This window comes from Notolepis coatsorum (genome assembly GCF_963971535.1).
Source record: "Notolepis coatsorum genome assembly, chromosome: 4".
Taxonomy (NCBI): Eukaryota; Metazoa; Chordata; class Actinopteri; order Aulopiformes; family Paralepididae; genus Notolepis; species Notolepis coatsorum.
The window spans coordinates 15,553,331-15,581,115 of record NC_140168.1 but is presented as its reverse complement, the minus strand read 5'-3'; the positions used below and the strand labels follow the sequence as shown (position 1 = coordinate 15,581,115).

General features: G+C 43.3%; 1 protein-coding gene across 1 annotated transcript; it reads left to right on the top strand.

The window, feature by feature from the left end:
• The first annotated feature begins 64 nt into the window (after positions 1-64).
• Positions 65-13,310, top strand: LOC311226857 (uncharacterized protein). Its single transcript, XM_084312278.1, has 7 exons — positions 65-188; positions 396-529; positions 706-853; positions 1,048-1,168; positions 4,994-5,075; positions 5,369-5,510; positions 12,956-13,310. Exons 1-6 carry the CDS (start codon positions 104-106, stop codon positions 5,465-5,467), a joined length of 669 nt encoding a protein of 222 aa, XP_084168404.1. The 5' UTR covers positions 65-103; the 3' UTR covers positions 5,468-5,510; positions 12,956-13,310.
• The last annotated feature ends 14,475 nt before the right edge of the window (positions 13,311-27,785 follow it).

Sequence of the window (27,785 nt, the reverse complement as noted above, 5' to 3'; positions counted from 1 at the left end):
TATTTGTAAAGATAAAAAGACAATCGCCTCTTGGAACGCATGCTTGTCTGAAGGAGATGAAACAAAGACCAAGGTTCTCTGTCATGACAGAGTGGATGACACCATGTCATCTGTAATACTCCGCGTCAATGTATCCCTGCCTGACGTATGGACTGTCTACACCCGTAAACATGGCGTTTTCGACATTGGTAATAAACTGGGAGATAAGTATATTATTACTATATTACTGTTATTAAGGTATTATTCTGGTGGTGAAGGAGGCAATTTCCACCCTACATTGTGGGGAGCGCTTTGAGTGTCTATAGAAAAGCGCTACATATGAACCATTTGTTCACAGTGATTTTGATTTATTGTGTGTGTGTGTGTGTGTGTGTGTGTGTGTGTGTGTGTTACAGAGGTTCTGCACCCTCCCAATAACATATCTGCATTATTCAGAGAAAGAGATTTGTTGGTGAGATGGGGGGTCCCCTACAGTCGCTCTACCAATAGAACATCCTGCTTTGACTTTCAGTTAGACATCAATGACCAGGTACTGTGTAGTGTGTGTGTGTGTGTGTGTGTGTGCGTGTGTGTGTGTGTGTGTGTGTGTGTAGTGTACATGTATGTTTCCATTTGTGCGCATGCTACAATGACATGTCTTCTGTTTATCTTCTCTATTACTATGTCCATCTTTACCTAATTTTGCCAAATGTTGTTCAAAAACAGGACGGACATAAGCAGGCCTTGAAGGACATGCTGGAGTATACGGAGCCGAATGCAGATCCCACACTCACCTACAAGGTGAGGATCAGGACCCAGAAGCGCCACACCTGCTATGGACCTCAGCACTGGAGCGAGTGGAGTCACTCCGTCTGTGAGTCCTGCTTGATCAATAAGCCCACAAAATTGTACCAACCCCTGGGCTATGGAATGAATGTAAGTCAATGTGCAATGTCTCCACTTTTCACTTAAGTAAATGTGTGTGTGTGTGTGTGTGTGTGTGTGTGTGTGTGTGTGTGTGTGTGTGTGTGTGTGTGTGTGTGTGTGTGTGTGTGTGTGTGTGTTTAGCGGTGAGCCCGACTGAGTCGCCCAACAAACTGAACAAACTCAGCTCTCTGGTGATCGTCAGCATCATCTTAGGGATACCACTGGTCCTCCTGGCTCTGCTGCTACTGTTCAGGTCTCAGAGGTATCTATCTATCTATCCATCCATCCATCCATCCATCCATCCATCCATCCATCCATCCATCCATCCATCCATCCATCCATCCATCCATCCATCCATCCATCCATCCATCCATCCATCCATCCATCCATCCATCCATCCATCCATCCACCCACCCACCCACCCACCCACCCACCCACCCACGAGATGAGATGCAGAAGTGAAGGCCGTCCCCGGGGACACAGTGGAACCCTTTCTGATGAACAACATGAGCAGAGCGGTTTGACAGGAAAGAGGATACGGTGGTAAAAGGAAGAAGTGAAAGTCAAACGTGTAGCCAGAAAATCTTTCCTCAACAATAAAAATACAAAAACATAGCCTTTAAACCAAGGTGCAAGAACTGGAAACAACTAGTGAGGGAGAAACAATACATAACGAAATTATTGGTACAATTAATTACATTTAAACCAATGTATTTCGCCAACATGAACAACATGAGTTACATGAACAAATAATGTGTAATATATATTTTTTGGAGATCAATTATTTATTTAGACCAAGAACGTACACATGACCATTATAGACATAAACCGCATTCAGACACAAAGGAATTTTATTGTGCTAATAATTGTGCTAATTTCCTCCCTCATCTACCATGATATCCACATAAATAGGCAAGAGTATACAGTACACATACTTATATATATACAGTATATATATATTGTGATGAACCTGGGGGTGATCAGGCTCGCCACGGTTCAAATACAAACAAATTCGAATGTCCACACAAGAGCAATATCAATTAATACAAGTATTTATTGAATTCAGAATCCAAGCAAAATAATGGTCGTGATTCAGTCCGAGGGTCAAAAACACAAAACAGGCTCGCCGACAGAAAAAGGGATTGTTCACAATTTGGGGTAGTCGTCCAGTCCAGGGTCAGTACACAAGGGGGTATCTCAGCCAGTCCAGGGTCCAGTACACAAAGAACACCTACTCGCCTTTACCTCACCTATTACCACCTCTCACCTTCACAACTCTGAATACACAATCTCTCTCTCTCTCAATACCACAACTCAAACTCCAACTCCGCTCAACTCATTCCTCTCTAACCTAGTGGTTTTGTAGTGTGTGGGACTGGGTGTGTGCACGTGAGATGTGGGTGGACTAATGATACGCAGGTGTGTTCTATCAGTACTAATCAGCTACCTAATTGACTCTACTCCTTCCATGGCAGAAGTATCTCCCATCCTTCACATATCCATGGGAGGGGGGAGGAGATCTGTCACAATATATATACAGTATAAAGTAACCAAAGGATTACATAAAGTATATGTGTATTTAATATTCTAAACAAGTAAGCAAGCAAGCAAAAACATGAAAGCATAAATATAATAGAACACACATTTTCTGTAAAAACAGAAATAATATTTCGTGTTTTGACATCATTGAAACGTGCTGTGGAGGGCTCCAGCGGTGCAATATCCGGTAAGAAGATTCCCTCACGGACTGTGCATCTGGTGCCAGCGACAAGCCACCATTCTATTAGCAGCTGTGAGACCAGCTAACAAGAGGCACCTATCATCACGTGGTACAGTGGTGATTTCATAAGGGGTTGCACAACTTGCACTGTGTTTTAATCACGTCACGTGCATGGCTGCATGCGCATAAATGTTCCCTCGCGAATAAAGACGATGCCTAATTGCCTCTAGGAATGGAATGTAACACATTTCATTCACAGGATTTGTGTGAATGGTCCAACTGTAGTATTTGAACACACCTGACGACCTGAGCTATTGTTATGCAAAGTAGCCAGGTGGGTACTTGGCGCAGAGTCGAGTGGACATTCTTGTGTGCACGCGCGTACACATCCGTGCGTGTGCGTGCACGTGCTCCTGCTAAAAAAGCAGCTGGAACGGGTTGCAACCTGCACCACTGCCTATCATGTAGTTATCTCCAAAAAGGAGGTGTGTAATAGCAGACACTTTGAGTGAGAAATGTGTCTCTCAATAATATTAGGCATAATATTATGACTATATACTGCCAACTGTATTGTCTGGACAAAAGTGGCTAAATGAATTATCTCCGAATTTAATTAGTTGTAACCTTCGAGGTGTGAGATAAGACATGTGAATAGTGTATCATTTGATGCTTTGGATTTCTGGATGACAGGGATATGTTTGACCATATTGTGTGCCAATCCATATCTAAGCCTAAGGAAATATGAATATCTCTCTTCCAGAGTCTGTTAAGTGGAAAAAGTTAATATGAGGCCTCAGTTATAAATGTATAGAGGTCATAGATAATACCATTGTTTTTATCTTTGGTGTCAAGTATCAAATGATGGTTTGTTTCCAAATCAGTGCCCCATAGGACACCTTGAGCAGGCATTACTACAGAGTATGAACCCCTTCATCAGCCCACTGTGGAAAGGAAATTGGCTTCCCGTCTATCAAAAGAGAGTAGTTGTGAAAAATTGGAGATTGACAAAAGGAACAGCAGGTGGGCCATGCTGGAGCCAAAAAGAAAAGTATAATTCTGGAGGTAATCCATCCAAGCCTGGAGATCTGCCTTCGTTCATTGATTTGATGGCTTTTCTTAGCTTTTCTAGAGTGACAGGCGCCTCTAACAAACATATGGCCCCCAGAGGCAGCTTACTGTAGGTACATGTAATGATTAAAATAAATTCAGTCTTTTTCATCATGAACAACCTTCAATGTATACAACATTTGATAGAATAATTGAAAAGTACCATTAATCTTTATCATATCAGAGGTTAAATCCCCCTCTTTGGATTGCTGAGATGTTTGCATTTGTCCTCAACCTAAGAGCAAGAATCATAATAGTGATTCTGTCTAGTCCGATGAATAAGGAATTCTGCTTTCCAGGCCATTACAGTAAGTTCATCCAAGTTATTTAGCATGCTTTGTATTAGCGTCAGTTTCCAGAAACTCAATACAATATTTTCTAACGTTATTAAGATTCGATGCAAAGAATGATGATTCTTCTTAATACAATAATATTATTAAGATAGAATATTGTTTTAAAAGTAAAAGTCCGGGAAGATGGTAACTCTGTGCTCAGTGATGCAGTGAGGCACAGTGATGCATTGTAAAGTCTGATGGCTGTCGGAATGAAGGACTTCCTGTGCCGTTCAGTGCTACATTTTGGGAGTGTTAGTCTAGCACTGAACATGCTCCTCCTGTCAGCCAAGTCTGTGTATGTATTATCAAGATATTATCTTACTCTGATATTCCACACTAATATTATTAAAATATTATCTTACTCTGATATTCCACACTAATATTATTAACGATATTATCTTACTCTGATATTCCAGACTAATATTATTAAGATATTATCTTACTCTGATATTCCACACGAATATTATTAAGATATTATCTTACTCTGATATTCCATACTAATACTTTTCAAAAGTTATGTTAGGTTAGGTTTACTTTATTTGTTCAAGGGGGACAGTGTACATTAATAAAACATTTTACAAATGTAAATGCACCCAATTTTAGCCAAAAGGCTAATTTCCATTGGCAGTCCCCCTGCCAGAAGGTACAGGCTAAAATCCTGTGTGAAAAAAAGGTTAGCAATAAAAACAGAATAAAATCAAGAAAAATCAAGTAGCTGAATGTTCAACAGAAAAGGGGAACTACTGAATTAACTGAATGAACAAACCACGACTCTTCAAGGAAGGGTGTGCTTTATTCAACTATCAGCTTCAGAAGAAGAGGAACTCTAGTCTAGATGATATAGCTGATGGTGTGTGTGTGTGTGTGTGTGTGTGTGTGTGTGTGTGTGTGTGTGTGCATGTGCATGTGTGTGTTTGTGTTTCAGGGTGACCAAGCTCCTTTTTCAACCTGTTCCCCAGCCTCCGCTGAAGTACAAACACTTTCTGGAGAAACATGACACATTTCAGGTAAATACACACACGCACGCGCACACACACACACACACACACACACACACACACACACACACACACACACACACACACACACACACACACACACACACACACACACACACACACACACACACACACACACACACACACACACACACACACACACACACACACACACACACACACACACACACACACTCCATCCATCCATCCATCCAACCAACGAACAAACCAACCTCAACCAGTCGCACATGAATGGTAACAAAGTACTACGCAGTATGTTTAATATTATTCTTCTTCCCCAGTCATACCCTCCTGTCCCGTCACCTACATGTACGGAGGAGTTTGTGGAGGTGGAGGAGGCAGAAGAATCCCCCAGAGAGACCCAAGCACCCGGCTCTTAATGGACCTAATTAACCATCAAGGTCCATCTACTATGGCCGTCGAGTACGTTGCTAATGTCCATATTAGAGCTGGGTCAATGCCCTGACGTACCCGGTTACACTGTTACTGCACTCTGCTAGGTTGTGGGAGAGTCTCCAGGGACAGTGTGGACGAAAGCACATGACCAGGAGAAGGAAACAGGTCGACAGACGTCACATGGTCTCATGGTGCTTTCACGTCAGGTGGGAAGAAGCGGTTGCTACAACTAGGAAGCATTCACGCGTTGAACTCGAGGAAACGCCCACATCCAAGATGGCGATCTTAGCCTACTGTAATTAGCCTACTGCTAACCTATTGCTACAAGTCGTTAGCAAGTTACTTTAAAATCAACTGTAGACGAACAGCAGCAAGTATAGCTCGTTTTTCATATGAAGAGTACAGCAGTATGATTGTATTATTCTGATTATGTGATCAAAGTGATCATTTTGATTTGTATTGCCGACATCGCCGTCAAGCTTGCTGCCATGATGGTTGATACTTCCGCATTTCGGGACGCGAAGTGGGAGATATCGGGGTATATAAAAAACTCCCATATGACCTAGTAGGAATTACCACTAGGAGGCTGACGTGAATGGCTTTTCCCAGTCGGAAGCTGGTTCTTCCGCTTCTTCCCACCTGACGTGAACGCACCATCATCCACACTGTCCTCGGAGAGTCACATGGTCTCGTCCACACTGTCCCCGGAGAGTCACAGGGTCTCCTCCACACTGTCCCCGGAGAGTCACATGGTCTCGTTCACACTGTCCCCGGAGAGTCACATGGTCTCGTCCACACTGTCCCCGGAGAGTCACATGGTCTCGTCCACACTGTCCCCGGAGAGTCACAGGGTCTCCTCCACACTGTCCCCGGAGAGTCACATGGTCTCGTTCACACTGTCCCCGGAGAGTCACATGGTCTCGTCCACACTGTCCCCGGAGAGTCACATGGTCTCGTCCACACTGTCCCCGGAGAGTCACAGGGTCTCATTCACACTGTCCCTGGAGAGTCACATGGTCTCGTTCACACTGTCCCCGGAGAGTCACATGGTCTCGTCCACACTGTCCCCGGAGAGTCACAGGGTCTCCTCCACACTGTCCCCGGAGAGTCACATGGTCTCGTCCACACTGTCCCCGGAGAGTCACATGGTCTCGTTCACACTGTCCCCGGAGAGTCACATGGTCTCGTCCACACTGTCCCCGGAGAGTCACAGGGTCTCATTCACACTGTCCCTGGAGAGTCACATGGTCTCGTTCACACTGTCCCCGGAGAGTCACACGGTCTCGTCCACACTGTCCCCGGAGAGTCACATGGTCTCGTTCACACTGTCCCCGGAGAGTCACATGGTCTCGTCTACACTGTCCTCGGAGAGTCACATGGTCTCGTTCACACTGTCCCTGGAGAGTCACATGGTCTCGTTCACACTGTCCCTGGAGAGTCACAGGGTCTCATCCACACTGTCCCTGGAGAGTCACATGGTCTCGTTCACACTGTCCCTGGAGAGTCACAGGGTCTCATCCACACTGTCCCTGGAGAGTCACATGGTCTCGTTCACACTGTCCCTGGAGAGTCACAGGGTCTCATCCACACTGTCCCTGGAGAGTCACATGGTCTCGTCCACCCTGTCCCCGGAGAATCACATGGTCTGTCCCTGGAGAGTCACATGGTCTTGTCTACACTGTCCCTGGAAAGTCACATGGTCTCGTCCACACTGTCCCTGGAAAGTCACATGGTCTCGTCCACACTGTCCTCGGAGACTTCCGTTGCCAAAATGTCATCATTGTGTACAAAAGTGCCTATATCCCAATATCAGATCAAATCAAAATCAAATCTCCTGGGGGCTTGGTACAAGCAAGGCTGGGAAGGTCCCTTTCCAAATGTAATTGGTTACAGATTACTGATCAACTGCTTAACCTTCTGTAGTGTGGTTGTGAAAGGGTTAAAACAGTAATCAGGCATGTAATTCACTAGAATACTAGTAATAGCCAGTAATGTAATCTAGGGGCGCCCAAGTGGTGAACCACGGAACGCGCTGCGTCGCGGCACGGCCGACCCGTGTTCGATTCCCGGACCCGGCGTTCTTTGCCGAATGTCTCCCCCTGCTCTGTCTGTCTCCCATTTCCTCCTCTCCCTCTCTCTCTACCGGACTGCCCGGTAGTAAAAACGCAATAAAAATATACAAAAACATATATATATATATATATAAAAAAAAAAGTAATGTAATCTGACTACTCTGACATACTTTTAGGTTACTTTGGAACCAAGATCCATAGAATATGCAGTAGTCGACATTCTACTTATGGTAGAATTTAGAGTGTTAGATCCTATGGTATACATAGGAATGTTAAGGATAATTGGATCATTCTGGGATATCCGGTGGTGCAAGGGAGGGAGTCATACGCAAAGGTTGTGTTCATGGAACACAATCCTGTACGACTCTCAGTGGGAGGGAAGGGTAGGGGATTTTTATTTGTATATATGTATGTTTTTAAGCTCGGCTCTCAACGGGACCTCACTAGTGGGATGTATATCTATTATTGCCTCGCACTCTAGTAGCATTACCAAAAATTACAATGCAACATGTATAGACTATGGCTAGTTTGAATATAATGATATGGAACACCGGGGGAATAAATAACCAACTCAAACGCAAAAGCGTGCTCACACTGATGAAAAAAGAACATGTGGACATTGCTCTGCTAAGCGAAACACACATTCTAGGGAAAGACATAGGTAAATTAGCGGACAACATATACCATAATATCAGTCACTCCTCTATTGGTACGAGAACTCGGGGTGTAGCAATAGTCGTTAAACGTAAGTTGAATATTGTACTAAAGGGAGTATGGTCTGATGTAGAAGGTCGGATAACTATAGCTAAGATTGAACATAAGAACAGGAAAATAGCGTTGATAGCGGTATACGCCCCAAATTTGTACGAAGAAGATTTCTTCACTACACTAACCAATGCAATGTTAGACATTCCCGATTACTCATTTATAATAGGAGCGGATTTTAATGCCATCTGGAACCCAAGGATGGACAAATCTTACCTCGCCTTTTCCAGCGAACAAAAGAATTCATCGAAGGCATTAAAGGATTGGTCAAAGATTACAGGTGTAAAGGACTTATGGCGGTTACTTAATCCCACGACCCGTAAGTACTCTTGTCGATCGGCGAGACATAAGACACTATCCAGAATAGATTATGTCTTTGCATCACAGAGACTATTTGATAATTATGAAGTGGAAATGATACCCAACGCACTATCAGATCACTGTTATTTACTCCTTAAAGGTACATTTGGTATACTATCCTCCCGAGCCCCAAGATGGCGATTTAACTCGTTGCTGCTTAACAACAAGGAATTCATTACACAACTCAAAGAAGCTCTTATAGTATTCCAACGGGAGAATGCAAACTCGGTGCAAGACCCCAGAATAATATGGATGTCGGTAAAGGGAATGATCAAAGACTTCACGGATAGCTTTTCCTCCAAAATGCGCAAGAATCAAAGCACAAAACTGGATGAGCTGGAAACTCTTTACTCAACGTTATTTAATTCTCTGAAATACAACAACTCAACTCGACTAGAAAATCAAGTTAACGTACTAAAAATAGAGATCAATGCCATATACAGACAACAATCGGAAATACAAATACGCAGCACAAGACAACAGCAGTACTCCCATGGTTCCAAACCCAGCCACCTATTAGCCATGCGATTAAGAATTAATGCAACATTTGCAGATATAACTACCATTAGAGCACAACAAGTACTTGTAACAGATCCTGTAAAAATAAACGATACATTCAAAGTATTCTACTCCGACTTATATAAATCAGAAATGACCTTCGATCAAAACAAAATGGACACATTTCTTAATCAAATTATTCTCCCTAAACTTTCAGAGGATGACGCTAAACAGTTAGAAATACCGATCACACTAGAGGAACTCAAGAAGGCCATAACCGCAATGAAAAGTGGTAAGGCTCCAGGAAGAGACGGTTTCCCATCAGAAATGTACCTTTCTTGTTGGGACATAATTGGCCCCTTATTACTAAATATGATCTTATACTCAGTCAAGGAGGGGAACTTCCATAAAATTGACAATATTGCACTCATAACAGTCCTCCTTAAAAAAGACAAAGACCCCAACGAGTGCGGTAGTTATAGACCTTTAAGCCTCCTCGGAACAGATATCAAACTGTACTCTAAGGTATTAGCCATCAGATTACAAAAGCATATGACGTCTTTAGTTCACCCGGACCAAACTGGCTTCATAGGAGGCCGCCTGATCACTGAGAACATAAGACGTATACTGCACGTACTTGATGCCGACAAGGAGGACACCATACCTAAGGCGATGCTGTCCTTGGATCCTATGAAGGCCTTTGACAGGCTGGAATGGTCGTATCTGTGGGCAGTGCTAGAAAGGATGGGGTTAGGAAAAGGATTCATCGATATGATTAAAGTATTATACAAAGACCCATCGGCCATGATTACAACAGGCACAATCATCTCTGAAATATTTCCGGTATCACGCTCTGCCAGACAGGGTTGTCCTCTTAGTCCCGGACTGTTCAATCTATCATTAGAGCCTTTAGCACAATATATAAGACAATCCCAATCCATAGAACCTATCGTAATCAAGGGCACACAACAAAAAATTTGTTTATATGCGGACGATGTAATATTGTTCATGAAAAACCCCAACACCACATTGCCTCATCTGCTCAAGTTGATTGAGGACTTTGGTGATTTATCGGGATTTAAGATAAATTGGCCGAAGTCGGCTTTCCTTCCACTTAACACCCCTGCAAAAAAAGATACAACCCTCCCAGGACAGATACCGATGGTAAAACATTTCAGATGCTTGGGAGTGGAAATATTCCCTACCATAAGACAAACGGTGAAGCACAACTACACAAAAATCCAAAATAAAATCAAAGACGACCTTGATAGATGGGCAAAACTTAAAAACACAGTACAAGCACGGATATCAATAGTTAAGATGGATGTACTACCTAAAATCAACTTCTTCTGTTCAATGCTACCGTTACCCCCTCCAGAGGGTTACTGGAAAAGATTACACTCCTCCACATACAAATTTATTTGGAATAACAGACCACCACGTATAAAAAGATCCACCGCACAGAGAAATAAAGCAGATGGTGGCATGGCATTTCCAGATTTTTTCCTATATTTTAAGGCGTACTCATTAAGTCCATTGACAACATGGTTTGACTCCCAAGCATTAGCATCTTGGAGGAAAATAGAAGAAAACATAGTAGCCCCACATAGACTGAAGGACATAGCATACACTAAACTACCAATCAAGCACTGTGAACGAAAATTTGGCCCCATAATTACTCATGCGATCCGGATATGGCGTGAATCACACAAAAAAAATCCTAACCCACAAGAATGGCACAATCATACTCCCTTATTCAATAACAATGCTCTCTTAATTGGAAAACGACCTATAAGATTCCCTATATGGGAAGAGCAAGGCATACACTCATTAGGGGATGTTTTTAACAAACAGGGTTTTTGTAGTGATAAAGAAATACGCAAAAAATATAATCTCACCAAGTCCACATGGCTTTTTCACAAACAGTTAGAGCTATGTTTGAAGTCTCACGGTGTTCCATTAGACAGACCAATTGAACACCACAGATACCACAAATTCTTCTACTCAAGAGAGACATCGAGAGGTTTTGTTTCAGAATTTTATCATCAATTACTAACATCCTCGTATGAAACCCTCCAACTTGACTCTGTCTGGAGGAGGGATATACCAGACCTGGAAAAGGACTTTGATTGGCAAGGAGCCTGGGCAAATGTCCGACTTACATCAAGGAACCCAGATCATCAACAAATCAATCTTAACTATATTCACAGGACATACTTGACTCCTATAAGACTGTGCCGAATGGGGCTCAAACAAGATTCCAAATGCACCCAATGTACAAATGGGGACGAAGGGACATTTATGCACATGTATTGGGACTGCTCACCAGTTAAGGCATTCTGGAAAGATGTGACCCAACAAATATCAAAACTCGTATCTTGGAATATACCTGTACACCCCTCGGTATTGCTGTTGAATGATGTTTTTGAGTTTGCAGTGAATCCACAGCTAAAGAGATTGGTTTTATCGGGTATCACAGTAGCCAAAAAGCTGATCGCATCACGCTGGTTTCAACCGGAAAAAATGTGCCGTAAAGTTTGGTTTCTTACATATCTCGATGTAATTTACCATGAAATATCTACAGCAAGAATTCTGGGTCTCAATGAATCCAAAATGTCAATGTGGTTAGAAGTGGTGGAGAGAATAAAAGCTAGCTTATAATGGTAGTGTCTGGTTAGGTGCGAGGGATAGTGGAGGTACTTCTCAAGGTGGGGTCCGGGAGGGGGGGGTTCGAGCTGAGCATATGTGTGTAGGGTTTTTTTTTTTAGATAACAGGTATTATGGGTATATCTTATATAAGACAACTAACTAAAAGGTGATCTCATTGGATGTGCCCTGACAATTAATGCTTGTATATCTTATCGTGTGTTGTCATGTTTGTTTATATGTTTGTTTAAAAAATAATAAAAAAATAAAATACAAAAAAGAATATGCAGTTGAATGAGATATTCATTTAAATTGACTGAAAGTCTGATCATCACCTACAGCTTTTATTTCAAAATGTTTGTTTCTATCATTTCAGTCAAATTGCCCTTTTCCCTTCAAACATGAGTAATCCAACAAGGAATGGTTCACGACTGTGTTGTTCTCAGTAACTGACCAGGTTTAGAGTTACCTTTTTCCGGTTGTGTGATAGTAAAGGGTTAACCTTCTGTCGTGTGGCAGTGAAAGGGTTAATAATCTTAGCTGATAGTAAGTCATTCTTTCCAAGTTCTTGAAATTCACACTTATCTGGCGAGAGCATACTCTGCCTGAATTAAAGGTGCTGTAAGTGGTATTTATTTTGTTAAAATAAATAGTCTATATGTGTGAAAAATAACAGCTCTACATTCCGATATAGAGATGTTTAGTCAGTAACAGTGGAGTCCCTCCACTCTGCAGTAAACGGAACATAAATGTCCCACTTCATCCAGTCAGGAGAGAGAACTCCACACTGCAAAAATGATCTGACAAAAATAAGAAATAAAAACTAGTTTTAAGCTAATTTGGCTTGGCAAGATTTCTTGAAATAAGTAAAAATATCTAGGGTTCTCTCTCCTGATTGGATAAAGTGGGAACGGGATACCAGAAAATGGATTCTCTGTTTACTGCAGAGGGAAGGGACTGGGAGACCCATGTTAGTGACCAAACACTCAGCTGTCGGAATGTAGCGCTATTTAGAAAATACCACTTACAGCACCTTTAAGTTGGAGATAATTTAATTACTAAGTAGTTAATTAGTGAGTGGTGGTTTCATTGAGCATCATCTGTGCTTTTATTGTCTTTTTCTAACACAAGCATATGGACTCTGCTGAAGTGTGGAGAGACCCTGACCAGACTGTTGTGAGCACATCATGACCATCTGCCCCCTATACAAACCACCCTCGGAAGCCAGCCTCTTTGACGTGGTACCAGAGACAAGGGCATGGCTACAAGACACGGAGTTGGACCTCTGATGTTACACGAAAGAAGATTTATTTTATTTTCTGAGTATGAGTAGAGACTAGAGAGTGGCACTAACACAGCCAGTTAGTTGTGAGTTGTGAGTTGTTTCTTTGTGAGTTGGACACATGGAGATATGTGTGTGTTTACAAGAGCTGGTGCCACTCTGTTGCAGTTACAGACATGATAAGTTGGCCCTGTTTGGCTCCACTAGGCCTGTTTGACCCTGTAGTGGAGACTAGGCTGTTGGCTTTTATCAATCTTGTGATCCTTCCATTAACCTATTTATTATTGTTTATATATGCATACATATACATGCTCCTTTTAGTTGTTAGCTGGACATAACATGTTATTCTAGTTCTAAGAGCCTTGAGCAATGGACAGTATGTGTATTAACCTTTGTTTGTGGAATAATGTTTTCAAATAAAGAGTGAAATTACAGTGTTCTCCTCAGTGTTCTCTTATGTAATTACCGTCATATCTCCAAGTTACCCTGCTTAGCTAATGTCTTTAGTGAATAATCAACTTAAGTCCGCTCTCAAAGAGCACCTACGGGAGTCTGCAATTCGAAACTGGCCCCGGTAAATGTCCAATTCAATTCTAGGTCATGTCCTCTTCAATATTAATTATTATTCAATATTATTAATGAATGATATTGTGTCTTCGCTGAATGGTTGTCAAACCCATCTGTATGCAGATGATACTGTTGTGTATTGTATTGCTGACTCTGTACAACCAGCCATTGAGAACTTACACTTTTCCTTTCTTACCCTCCAGGATGCTCTAATTAAACTTAAATTGGTTCTATAGTCAAACTAAATGTACACCGTTTTCTAGAGCCAGAATATGATGGTGTACACATATCTACCGTAAGTGGTTCTAGCATTGAGAGAGTCACTGAATATAAATATTTTGGTCAATGACAAATTTACATTTCAATTCCATGTGGACAATCTTGCCTCCAAGTTGCGACAGACAATTTGCTTCCTATACAGAAACAGAACCAGCCTTCCTTTGATTAGTTGGAAGAGAGTTGTTGAAGCAGTTTTTTTTTTTATCAATCTTGGACTATATGGTGATTTTATGGTGAAGTTACTGTGGCGGCCTCAACCCTCAAATCCCTGGACTCTTGTCTATCACTCTGCCCTCAGATTCATCACTAATCAGAGATACGACACTCATCACTGTGTCCTTTATGGTAAGCTACCTCCTTTACCTTATACTATATAATTATTGGAATGGCATTTTGGAACCTATGGAACCCATTCTAGTGAAAACTCTTCCAGGTCACCCATCACGGCGCCGTGATCTAGGGCAATGTAGTCATTCTGATCCGCCCTGTCTGGCCATTTTTTGGCGGAAGGACACCATTTTCTCACACCATATTTGGAAGACCCATCACCACCACCACAGCAAGTATTAGTCCGCAGGTCTTAGAGGAACTATATAAATGGCCCCCTTGACGGCGGGCCGAGTTTTTTGGTAAATTTTCCCAGAGCGTTCAGTCAAAGAATACATTTCTCCAAGGAATTGGTGCATGTTTGTGCATTTCAAAACGACCGTGTAAGTACTGTTTATACTAATTTGTTGGACTTATTATAGCATTTGTTAACGTTTATGACCGTCTATAGTGTTTGTGAGATGTTTTTCCAGAGATTCTGATCATATTTTCCACTCAAAACGCTTGTTTTCAAAAGTAGCGCTGTGTACTACTATCTTCACTCAGGCTGTGGTGCGTTAGCTGCTGAGCTAACGCGTGACTAACGTGAACACAATTGACGTATTTATTTAGCAAATGCAGTGTTTTCAAATAGCCACATTGCTGTATTTAGTGTATTCATTAGTGGGTCATATAATAATAATATAATAATGCAGGACCTGTTGCAGAGGTCTTTATTTGGCATGCAACGACACTCAATGTTTTAGCGGTACACACAGCGGTTAGTTTAGCACACACACCGGAACACACACGCATGCATTGTCTCTTTAGAATCGCCGATGCAATTCGTCTCTGCGATTAACCCATCCCGTCGTCCTTCCCCCCCAAGGGCAGCCGGGAGCAGACAGGCGTCAACGTGAGCCGCGCCAGGGGACCAATCCAAGTGCTCCTGTCCGTCTTCGTCAAGGACGCCACAGCGTTAGCGATTTGTTGTTGTGCATGTTTTTCCATTGGGTTTATCTTATCGGGGGGGAAACCCTTGCGAGCACGGGGAGAACATGCAAACTCCACACAGAAAGGCCTGGGGGATACCCCACCTGGGTACCTGGCATCATGGAAACCTGGTCCCCAAGCGGGAATTGAACCCTGGACCTTCTTGCTGTGAGGCGACAGTGTTAACCACTACACCACCGTGCCGCTGTTCGTATTTCGTATTCGTATATATAACATTTCATTTGATCAACCTAGAATTGACGACAAGGCCTGCTGCTGGACGCTAGCTCCCATGCTAGCGTTGGCTAACAACATACAGCTGAGAGCCAGGAAGGGCCAGGAAGACCCACGCTACTTATCTACCCAGTGGTCCCTGCCTGCTTCAAGATGTCTACCATCATCCCTGTACCGAAGAAACCCTCCCCAACATGTCCAAATGACTACAGACCGGTGGCACTCACCTCTGTGGTCATGAAATGTTTCGAGAGGCTGGTCAAGGACCACATTTGTGCCTCCCTCCCCAGTGATATGGACCCTATGCAATTTGCATACAGGACAAACAGGTCCACTGACGACGCGGTCTCCCAGGTACTGCACAGCACCCTCTCTCACCTTGACCGTCAGAAGGGGGGCTATGTGAGACTGTTGTTCATTGACTACAGCTCAGCGTTCAACACCATAGTCCCCACCAGACTGGTGGACAAGCTGATCGAGCTGGGTCTGAGCTCCGCCCTGAGCGCCTGGGTACTGGACTTTCTGAGTGAAAGACCCCAGGCGGTCAGGGTGGGGGGTCAGACCTCCAACACCATCACCCTGAGCATCGGGTCCCCCCAGGGCTGTGTTCTGAGCCCCCTGCTGTACTCACTCTACACACACGATTGTGTGGCCAAGTTCAGCTCCAACTCCATAGTGAAGTTCGCAGACGACACAGTGGTGGGGCTGATCTCGGACAACGACGAGAAGGCCTACCGGGAGGAGGTTGAGGTACTGGAACGCTGGTGCCAGGACAACAGCCTGCTCCTGAACATTGGTAAAACCAAGGAGCTGATCGTGGATTATAGGAGAGGACAGCAGGAGACGCACACACCACTGATGATTAACGGGGCTACCGTGGACAGGGTGAGCAGCTTTAAGTACCTGGGGGTCCACATCTCAGAGGATCTGACATGGTCAACACACATAGACACAGTAGTAAAGAAGGCGAAACAGCGCCTCTACCACCTGAGACAGTTAAGGAAGTTCAGAGTATCGGGGAAGATACTACAGTCCTTCTACTCAGGAGCTGTAGAGAGCATCTTGACCGGAAACATCACTGCCTGGTATGGAAACAGCACGGCACAGGACAAGAAGGCCCTACAGAGAGTGGTGCGCTCAGCCGAGCGTACCACGGGTATTGCACTACCTCCCCTGCAGGTTCTATACAACAAGAGGTGCAAATCCAGAGCCTGCAGAATAATGAAAGACCCCCACCACCCCAATAACAGCCTGTTTCAGCTGCTGAGGTCAGGCAGACGCCTGCGAACCCCAGCTACTAGGACAGAGAGGCTTAGGCTCAGCTTCTTCCCCCAGGCCATCAGAGTCTTGAACAATGAACTTTGAGTACCACAGAACACTGAACTATCCACACATAAGCACACACACGACACGCACGCTGTGCACGCTCACACACTAGCAGTCACTTTAACACTTTAACATGAGCGGGCACACACTCATGCCGCACACACCCACACTTATTGCCAAAAGGAAAGGCCACTTTAAATTAGTATTAGCAACAGTAACAGTGTATTGCACTACCAAAGCTACCTAGCATGTCCTATATGCTCTGTAAACAAATATGTACAGATACCGAGATGTCACACCATGTTACCTGTTACCTGTTATTACACAGTGTTTTTGTATTGGATTCTATTATATGTTGTACCACTGTATTCTATGTTGTACCACTGTATTCTATTATATGTTGTACCACTGATATGTACATCGTTGCGGGCAAGACCACCCGCATTTCATTGTATACTCGTATGCCGTGACAAATAAAACTCTTGACTTGACTAAAGATGCTTCTAGAGCGGCATAGAGTATGGAGGAAGACAAGGCTCTATGAAGAGAATGGGGTAAGTTTGAAGAAACATTTTAACACACACATGAAAGTTTTATAATTACCATCACAATATTTTATATTCTTTTAATCTAATCTAGTTTCATTCATTAATTCATAACTTTTGAACAATAGATGCTATTTCTAATCTGTTCTATATTGCCAACAAGAGTGTCTACATTCCATTCATTACACATACATCTAAAATAAGCAAGGAAAGTGCTTGAAAATTTATTTTTATCTTCCAAGTTGAATTTCAACAAGTTCAAGTGCAACTACATATGAACCATAATAATAAAAAATATGATGATAATCATACACTTATTTTATATCATTGGAAAGCCCTAGTTGTTAGCTTCAGAATGGTACCAAATATGAGGTACTTTGAAATACCCAGTAACTAATAATCTATCACAAACCAATGCAATATCATGTTCAGGGATTTCCTAAATGGGCCAGATGACCCACGAAGAGGTCCCCTGGATTTGCTCGGAACAGGGTAAATCTGCATTGCTATGATGCCCCTACCTCATGGAATTAACTCCATCAGTCCTTAAAGCTCAATATTCTCCCCTCTGTTCCTGTTCAAAACGTTGTCAATCAAGTTGTACGTGTTTTTTTTTTTTTTTTTTATTATTATTATTGGTCTTTTTCCCCCTCCATTTTTCCTCCGATTTTCTCCCATTCCAATGTTAGTCGTATGCCAATCCCCAGTCCCTTCCTGGTCGCTGCGCACTTACCCCCCACAGTCAGATCATCTGGGAGAGTGGAGGCTACCACGTGCTTCCTCCGACACACGTCCAGCCAATCACCGCTTCTTTTCACCTGGCAGCGCGGATTCTCATTGAGAGGGCGTAGCGTGTGGGAGGACCACACTATCCCCCTCACGTCCAATCCGCGCTTAGCAGGCGCCCCGACCGAACTGTAGGAGTCGCTGTTTACAACGACCCGGACCCACCCCGCCAGCTTCTCCCACCCTCTGATACAGCCAATTGTATCAGTGCAGACGGCCAGCCAAGCTGGTGACAACCCCGGAGCTGTGAGCTGGATTCGAACAGGCAAATCCAGCTCAGCTCCGGGGCTGGTGACGAACGCAATCTCCGCTCGGCCACCTAACCGCCCAAGTTGTACGTGTTTTAATAGATTTGTTATCTTTGCTTTTTGCTTTGCCTTGTTATCTTATGAAAACTTTGTTATGATCTATCATAATCATGTTCTGCTTTATTTACCTCCTGCTTATTTCTGTACGTACACTCGATGTGACTGTAAATGAGGGAATCCTCAGTTGCCTTTTGAGTTTAAATATACGCTTGAGGCCTGATTATGATTAGCTGAATGGGACAAATAGTGAATTTGTTATCTGTGCACAAGAGGTGGTCTAGTTCAAGTTCAAGTTTTGTTTTATTTGTCACACATAAGGTACATGTGTACATTACAGTGAAATGCTTGGTTCTGTATGAACCCCCTGAGATTGTGCTTCATACAGTAAAAGAAAGTAAAAAGAATAAAGACCGGCTTCCGGTATGAGAGCGGAAGAGTAGCACGCATGCGGTGAAGCTCCTGGTCAAAAGAGCGAAAAACGGAGAAATAAAGACCCGAAAAGTGACGAAAAGTGATCGAAAATCAAGATGCAAACGAGAAGGAAGGAGGAGAAAACAAATATGAAGGAAAGAGAAATGGAGAACTCACAGGAAGAGGAGAGTTCGACGGAGCAGAACCCCCGAGGCGAGACCGAGAAGGAGCAGGCGGAAGAAGGGGGAGTCTCGGCTGAGACAGACAAGGAAATGCCAGGATGGGCCGTGCGCATGCAGGCCGGGATATTGGCGACCATAAAATTGAACTCGGACACGATGCAGGCGAACATGAAACTGAACTCGGACACGATAAGAAATGATATTGGGAAGTTACGGGAGGAATTGAGGAAGGAACAGGAGGACTTCAGAGGTGAAATGAATACAGAAATCAAAAGGGTGGAGGAGAAGATGGCGGAACAGGATAGTAACGTAACAGAGGTACAGACTAGAACGGCGCAGATGGAGGAATGGAGCACAGAGATGCACGAGGTGTTAACGTGTGTGATTCAAAAGCAAGAACAGATGGAGACAAAGATATCGGACATGGAGGGGAGGTCACGGAGAAATAACATCAGAATATGGGGATTGAAAGAAGGAGTCGAAGGGGAATCGGTGATCCAATATGTGGAAGAGCTTATCAAGGAACAACTGAAGGAGACGGGACTGGAAAAAATGGAGATACAGAGGGCCCACAGGGCGTTGGCTCCGAGACCGAAACCGGACAGACCTCCGAGGGCGGTGATTATTAACTTTCTGAGGTTTGAGATTAAGGAGTTGATACTCAGAACCGCGTGGACCAAAAAGATAGAAATCGAGGGGAAAAGACTGTCGTTTGATCAAGATTACTCGACAGCGGTGGCAATAACACTACGCGGGACTGAAGAGAATTTTGAAAGAAAACGGAATGAAATTCCAGTCACCCATGACCTCGCTAAGGATTCACTGGAAGGAAGGGACGGTGACATACGAGACGGCGCGGGAGGCGGCGGAGGAAATGAGGCGACGGGGGATGCAGATGGCGGAGGACGGAGAGGGAAGGAGACAGGAGGGCCAGACGCGGAGCCTGCAGCAGAGATTGGAGGGGGCACGCAGATGGACCAGAGTGGGAGATCAAGGCCCGGGAGAGGAGGGAGGAGAGAGGAGAAGGCCGAAGTGAGACGTGACAGACCGAAGGCGGAGACGAAAGAGGAGGCCAGAGACGGAGAAGGAGGGGAGAGGAGGCGGGAGGATACGAACGGATGAGTACACGCACAAGAGATTGAAAAACTATCCAAATAGAGACAAAATATAGAAACTGAAATAACATAATAAACACACATTCCCAGGTAGAGGCAGGATATAGGAACGAACATAATGTATACATGAACACATAATACACAGGCCGACGGAGGAAATAAATGGAAATATAATTAGGTATGATAGACGGAAAACAGAACATATTGAAACAAGTACATAGACACACGCTGAGAGTAACACAGTTGGAAGGGATTAAGGGGATAAATGGACATCACATAGAAAATAGAGAGGAGGAAAATAAAATAAAAAGGGGTACACAGAAGACACCACACACGGGTTTGGGAGGAAAGAGGGACATTGGAACATGCAAGCCGCATTGAGGGGGACCTAGGAAATGGGGGTCTTTCAGAATGAAGGAGAGCGCTTTTGACCAGGAGCACGACAGCAGTAAAAACAGTAAGAATGCTGGACAAATATGACGAGCGGTTGGGGGCAAAGGCTTCAAACCCCCAAGCCGTCAGGAGGAGGCCTCTCACTAGGAGAGCAATTACTCCTCACCCACCAGCAGGGGACAGGGGGGGCTACAGGGACCCCCCGAACGCCTTGGGAGCACTTTATGTAAAGTTTATGTTTTTTATTTATGTTAATCATTATATGTATTCGGTGAAGAGAGCGGAGGCTACAACCGGAGGGGGGAATGAATGTGACATGGGGGGGATTGACAGACGAAAGAAGAAGAAAGATGACAATGGTTAAAGGTATAAAAATGATGTCGTTAAACGTTAATGGAATGAATAATGCGATAAAGAGGGGCAAAGTGATGTTGAAATGTAAAAAAAGTGAGATGGAAGTGATTTTTCTGCAGGAGACACATTTGGTAGCACAGGATCATGAGAAACTGAAGAGATTTGGATATGAAAATGCATACTATAGTTCCTTTAAACGGAACCAGAGGAGAGGAGTAATCACGTTAATCAAAAACACAGTCAAATTTGAATTGATCAAGGAAGTAAGAGACAAGGAGGGAAGGTTTGTTCTGGTGAAGGGGAAAATGGAGGACCAAATGGTTACGTTAGTGAATGTTTATGCACCCCCAGAGAGTGAGAGGGATTTATATGAGACCATTTTTGATATGATAGTGATGGAACTAGAAGGGATATTGATATGCGCGGGAGATTTTAATGTAGTACTGAATCACGACCTAGACACCACGAGTACTAGAAAAGGACGGGCACCAATCAGTAGATATATGAATATTCAGATGACGGAAATGGGAATTACAGATGTTTGGAGGGGGATGTACGCCATGGACAGGGAATACACACATTACTCACACCCGCACGTGACATATGCAAGAATAGACTACTTTTTGATGACGACGGGGGACAGTTACAGGGTACGGGAGAGCAGAATAGGAGTAGCGGACATATCGGATCACAGTGCCATATATCTGACAGTAGATCTAGAAGGGAGACGGAGGAACACGATCTGGAGACTAAATGTAGGAATATTAAATAACAAGGGGGTGGTGAGTCAGATCAAGGAGGCGATAGCCAGATATAAGGAAGAAAATGACAACGGGGCGGTAGATCCGAACATTCTATGGGACACACTGAAGGTGGTGATAAGGGGGAAATTGATGGAGAAGACAGCAATGCTGAAGAAGGCCAGAACGGAGACATATCACAATCTGATAGGGAAGCTGAAGAAGCTAGAGGGGAGACACCAGATATCAAAAGAACAGGAAACGCTCGGAGAAATCAAAGAAGTAAAGGCCAGGATAAATAGGGAACTATTGACGGAAATAGAAAAGAAAGCGAGGTTCATGAAACAAACGTACTATGAAGGGGGACCAAAAGCGACCAGACTGTTGGCTAGGAGAATTAGGACGCAACAGAAGTTGAACACGATACACACAATAAGGGATACAAAGACTAATGAAATATTGAGAGACCCAGCTGAAATAGAGAGGACATTTAGAGAATACTATGAAAAACTATACACACAGCCAAAAGCAGCGGGAGGAGAGGAAATAGAAGCATATCTGGAGAAGCTAGAGTTACCATCGATAGGGAAAGAACAGAATGAAGAATTAAATAAAATAATTACGGAACGAGAACTGGAAGAGGCAATTAGTAGAGCTAAAAACAACAAGTCTCCGGGGAGCGACGGATTCCCATCGGAATTCTACAAGACATTTAGAACTGAATTAGCACCCATGTTAGGGGCGGCGTTCAGACACACGATGGAAGAGGGAAAAATGTCCCCCTCGTGGAAGGAAGCCATAATCACCACGATACCGAAGGAAGGGAAGGATAGGGAATTATGTAGTAGTTTCAGACCTGTGTCCATACTCAACGTGGATTACAAGATGTATACATCGATAATATCAAAGAGATTTGAGACGTTTATGCCAGACATTATAGATGAAGATCAAACTGGATTTATTAAAGGGAGACAGACACAGGACAACGTGAGAAAGACATTACACATAGTAGAGGAGATACAAAAACAAGGTGGTAGCGCGGTACTGATTAGCCTAGATGCAGAAAAAGCATTCGACAGTGTGAGCTGGACATTTTTATATAAAACATTGATGAGGTTCGGACTGAACGGGAGGGCGATGAAGATGATCAAGGCGCTATATCAAGAACCGACAGCGAGGGTTAAGGTGAATGGCAGCTTGACGGATAGAATCAGATTAGAGAGGGCTACCAGACAGGGATGTTGTCTCTCACCGACGCTCTTCGCCGTTTTCATAGAACCTCTGGCACAACTGATCAGACAGACAGAGGACATTAAGGGAGTAAGGATAAAGGGAACGGAATATAAACTAGGCCTATTTGCGGACGACATGATAGTATACATGAGGCAACCAGACAAGAGCTTCCCGGCACTGATGGATCTACTGAAGGAATATGGCCACTACTCAGGATACAAACTAAACGTGACAAAGACACAGACCTTAACATGGAACTATACCCCAACGACGGAAATTAGGGAACAGTACGGGATAAGATGGGACATGGACAAGATTAAATACTTAGGGGTGAACATCACGAGAGGGGTGGAGAAACTGTTTGAGGCGAACTATACACAGATAAATCAGAACATCAAGAGAGACTTAGAGAGATGGACAGTAATGCCCTTGGACTTCAATTCAAGAATAGAGGTCATTAAAATGAACATACTATCAAGGTTACTGTACCTATTCCAGTCACTACCTGTTACAAAGGGTCAGATTAAACCGAATATATATATTTATTACTTGAGATATATTGTATAGTATTTGTATATCGTCTGATATCCCTTGTATATTCTTTGTACATGTACACGGAATATCCCTTTACCTAGTACAGGCCAGACCATAATATTCGTTCTCCTATTGGACAGCGACCCCCTAGGCGCCACGGCCATACCCCTCAATGTCTAGTTCAAAGTCATCGCTAAGACATGCCTGAACATGCCCGGTTCTGCGCAGTAATATGAGACAGAAATAAGGCTGGTACTAGATTGTTCACCTTACATATAAATACGTCGCAGGTGGATACAGCAGTTGTGTTACCGTAACAAGTTGAAGCCTCACACCACGATACAACGTGCTGTGAAGTGGGCCCGTTTTGCCCCGAAATAGAGCCTTGAGACCGCGTGCGAATTGATAGCTGAAGTGTCAGAGTTTAACGCTGTATCGTCGAGTTCGACCTATTCTATTATTAAGTAATAGTCTATTATGTATAGTGTATCGTGCGGCTACCGTTCTACAGTGACCAGCATTACCAACGTTTCATCGTACCGAGCTAGTGTGCTTATCTAGGCTGGGCGGCCTAACCTTGTGCCGTCATCCGAGGAGCCCTAGACGAGAACCGTGTGGATATGTACACTGGATAACCTACACCGATGACTACAGAGCCCTTTTCGGCTGGATTATAATGCTTTGGTCCTGTGGCTGTTGGAGCAGAGAATCGTCTACACCCACTACCGTGTGGGATTTACCCTGTGAGGAGCACCGTCGAGCCTGCCTCTAGGACTCTGAGGCTGGCTAGCTTTCCTCCATGCGGCACTGCATACCGGAGAATAGCTGTTGCTTTGTCTACGGATCAAGGGATTATTGCACCGTCTCCTGTACCTGGAGTCTCCTTATTCCTCGTTGATCCAGACTTTTGCTACCGACAAATCCTCTCCCCTGCTGGCTTACAACCGGAGGGAACCCCCTTAGTATCTCCAGCTGACCTACTAGTGTACCATATATAATTCTTATGCTACAGGTGGTATTAATTATCCCCTTCGTAATATGCTCATGGACTTACGCTCTTGACCTATTCATGCACATTCTTCGCCTTACAAGCGCAACTCTCAATCTTAATAACTGTAAGATAATCTTGGTGCTCTTCTAATAAATATTATTATAAACAGTACTTTCTTGTTAAGCCGTGTTATTGTGTGGGTGTTCATCTCATATACATGTGTACTGTATGGCCAGTAGTAATGTACATAACTCAGTAGTGGTTTAATGATACCATACTTATTCAATACAGTCAGGGAATTGTACCCCTCAGTTACACTACCGATACAAATACCACAGAATCAATTCAGGGAGTGGGACAGACTGATATCGAGGTTCATATGGGCGGGGAGAAGACCACGGGTCAGATATAAAACACTACAACTACCAAAGGAAGAGGGAGGGATGGCAGTACCCAGCCTACAAGATTATTATTATGCAGCACAACTGAGAGCAGTGACGTGCTGGTGTAACGACAGATATGAGGCAAGATGGAAAGACATTGAAAAAGAAGGGGAGGGATACAAGATACAAGCTCTGGTGGGAGATAGGGAACTATTCAAAGAAAAGGAGGGACTGTTAGATCCAATCACCAAATGCACCTTGACCATATGGAACAGAGTAGTAAAAACACACAAATTGGAGAAACAGACAGGGGTTCTGAGATGGGTAGCACATGACAAGAGATTCAAACCAGGGAGGTTGGACCACGGATTCAGGAGGTGGGAGAGGGGGGGGGGCAACAGCAATATGCAAAATGATAGAGAAGGGGGAAATGCAAACATTACAAAAATTAAAGGAGAAATTTGGACTAGAAAACAGGGACCACTTCAGATATCTACAGATTAGAGATTACTATAATAAAGAAATAAGAGGGGACAAGGACGAAGAACAGAATGGAATAATTAGGATGATAGTAAGGGCATACGAAGGAGGGAAAGGAAGGGTAATATCAGCACTGTACCAGGCTATAATGACCAGCAAGGGACACACGACAGACTACATAAGGGAGAAATGGGAGAGAGAACTAGAGATAGGAATAACAGGGAAGGAATGGGGTAACATATGCGAGGTGCAACATTCAACAACAGGATCGAGGATATGGAAAGAGTTTGGATGGAAAAACATAATCAGATTCTTTATAACCCCAGAGTTGAAGGGAAAATATGCACCAACACAAAGAGCATGCTGGAGGATGTGTGGGAAGGAGGGGGCAAATCACACGCACATATTCTGGGGATGTCAGAAGCTGAAGGGGTATTGGGAGGAGATAGGGGAGGCAATGATCAGAATATTAGGATACGGATTACCACAAACGGGACTGGTGCTTTACTTAGGGGACCTGACACACGAGGGAATACAGGGGGGGGGGACAAATATTTAATAAAGATAATGTTGATATCGGCCAGAAAAGCAATAACGAGACTGTGGTACAAGGAAGACCCACCGACAATAGCACAATGGGTAGGAATAGTAGAGGAGATACAGGATATGGAGAGGATAACGCACATGCTGAGGCTACAGGAAGAGAAATTTGGGGAAAGATGGGTAAAGTGGGAGGATTATAAAGGGAACGAAAACGACATCACAGAGGAAGAACCAAATGCAACACAAGAGGGCGAAGGGTAAAGGAGGAAAGAAGTTCAAGGAGGGTCTCTGAACCCATGTCACACACTTTTGCTTTAGTTAGTATTTTCCAATTTTTTTTTTGGGGTATTACAAATGTTTTATGTTTTTGTACTTTATTATTTATGTCTGTTTAACAGTGTTGTATTAATATTCAGGGATGATGTGGTTTGTATATGGGTGAATCAAAAGGCAAAGAGAAATTTAATAAAAAAAAAAAAAAAAAAGGACGAAGGATAAGGGAAGAAAGAAGCTCAATGAGGGTCTCTGGACCCATATCACACATGCATGCCTTAGTCAGTATTTAATATTTTTGAGTAGGTATTATATTTTTATACCTGTTTAAGGGAGGTATACAATCAGCCTTTGTATTAAGTACCTGGAAAACAACTGTAGTGGAACCAGACAACTAACCATGCTACCCATGTAACCATTTATGTGCACTGCATTTTTTCTTATTGTGTTGTTAGTTTCTTTTTTCTGTAAGTGTTGTTTGTCTATAAGTGTTAATAAAAATTTAAGTTTAAAAAAGAAAAAAAAGGAATAAAGACCAAACACTATACAAAATAATATACAATATACAAACTAAAGTACAAAATGCAAAAATGCGGTCTATGAACAGTGTAGAACTAGCTGGGTGTGTATAGAACAAGATAGGCCTGCGTCACACATGTTGAAGTGACAGAATGCAGAAACAAAGGTCAGTCATTTCCTATATTGCTACATTTCCTGAGAGTTGAGCTGTAAGGCTATACACCGACCTCAAATCTTAGCTCTTTAAGGTGTACCACCCGAACATTGTGTGTGACTGAAGACAACTGAGATCCACACGGTGACCAAAAGTTTTTCAAGTTTGTTTATTATATGTCACAACAAAATACAGAATACTTTATATGAAATGCTTATTTCTGAAAGAGCCCAGAGAGTGTGCCGTAAAACACAGGGGAAAAAAGAAAGTAAGTAAAAAATAATAATAATTAAGAAGTAAGTAAAAGTAAGTAAAGTCAATATACAACAGAGTAGATTTCAGTTGTTTTCATTTATCTCATCTTATCCTGACTAAACCACTGAGATGAAGGCATGGTGTTGTGGTATATATATATTGAGAGGGACCTCTAACCTCTTCATAAAGACATCCCCCTCTCTTCTAACCCCCCCCCCTTTTGTATTCTGTACTTAAACAACCCCCGAGCGGGGGATGGTAAATGGCTGCTTTTTTATATAGCAGGGGGTCGTGATCTTGTTACCTGACTGACGAAGCTGGGCCCCGTTTCTCGTACCTGGTTCAACTAAGTCGATCAAGATGTCATTATCCAGATTCAGTTAACCCGATGTTTGAAGCCGGGATTTTCCTGTTCCTCGAAGGTGGATTCAGTCTCGTTAACTCGATTCAGACTTGAGACCCAGGCTAAGTGCGCACGGCCGCTTCAGGTGAAAAGCCAGCACGTATCGATGGCAGAGATCCTGATTCTCTAACGGCATTGATTGATTAATTGATTTAAAACTTTATTGACAGATTGCAATACGGCTCAATCGCCTCGCCGACAAGTTAAATGCGTTATCTATAGGCTAATTTTAAGTCCCTCATTACCTCAATCAATCAGATTATATTTCTTTAAACTTGCCTGCTGGATTGAATAATCAAATGAGATCTTGCTAGCTAAAATAAGTAGTTAAACTGTTATACAGAATTACGATACGGCTCTCTTACCCATTGA

Bases quoted from the DNA above. Each gene is read 5' to 3' on its own strand.
- LOC311226857 (XM_084312278.1), top strand. From the start codon at position 104: ATGTCATCTGTAATACTCCGCGTCAATGTATCCCTGCCTGACGTATGG. The intron at 530-705 runs GTACTGTGTAGT...GTTCAAAAACAG, and splicing joins AGTTAGACATCAATGACCAG to GACGGACATAAGCAGGCCTT. The intron at 854-1,047 runs GTGAGTCCTGCT...GTGTGTGTTTAG, and splicing joins CGAGTGGAGTCACTCCGTCT to CGGTGAGCCCGACTGAGTCG.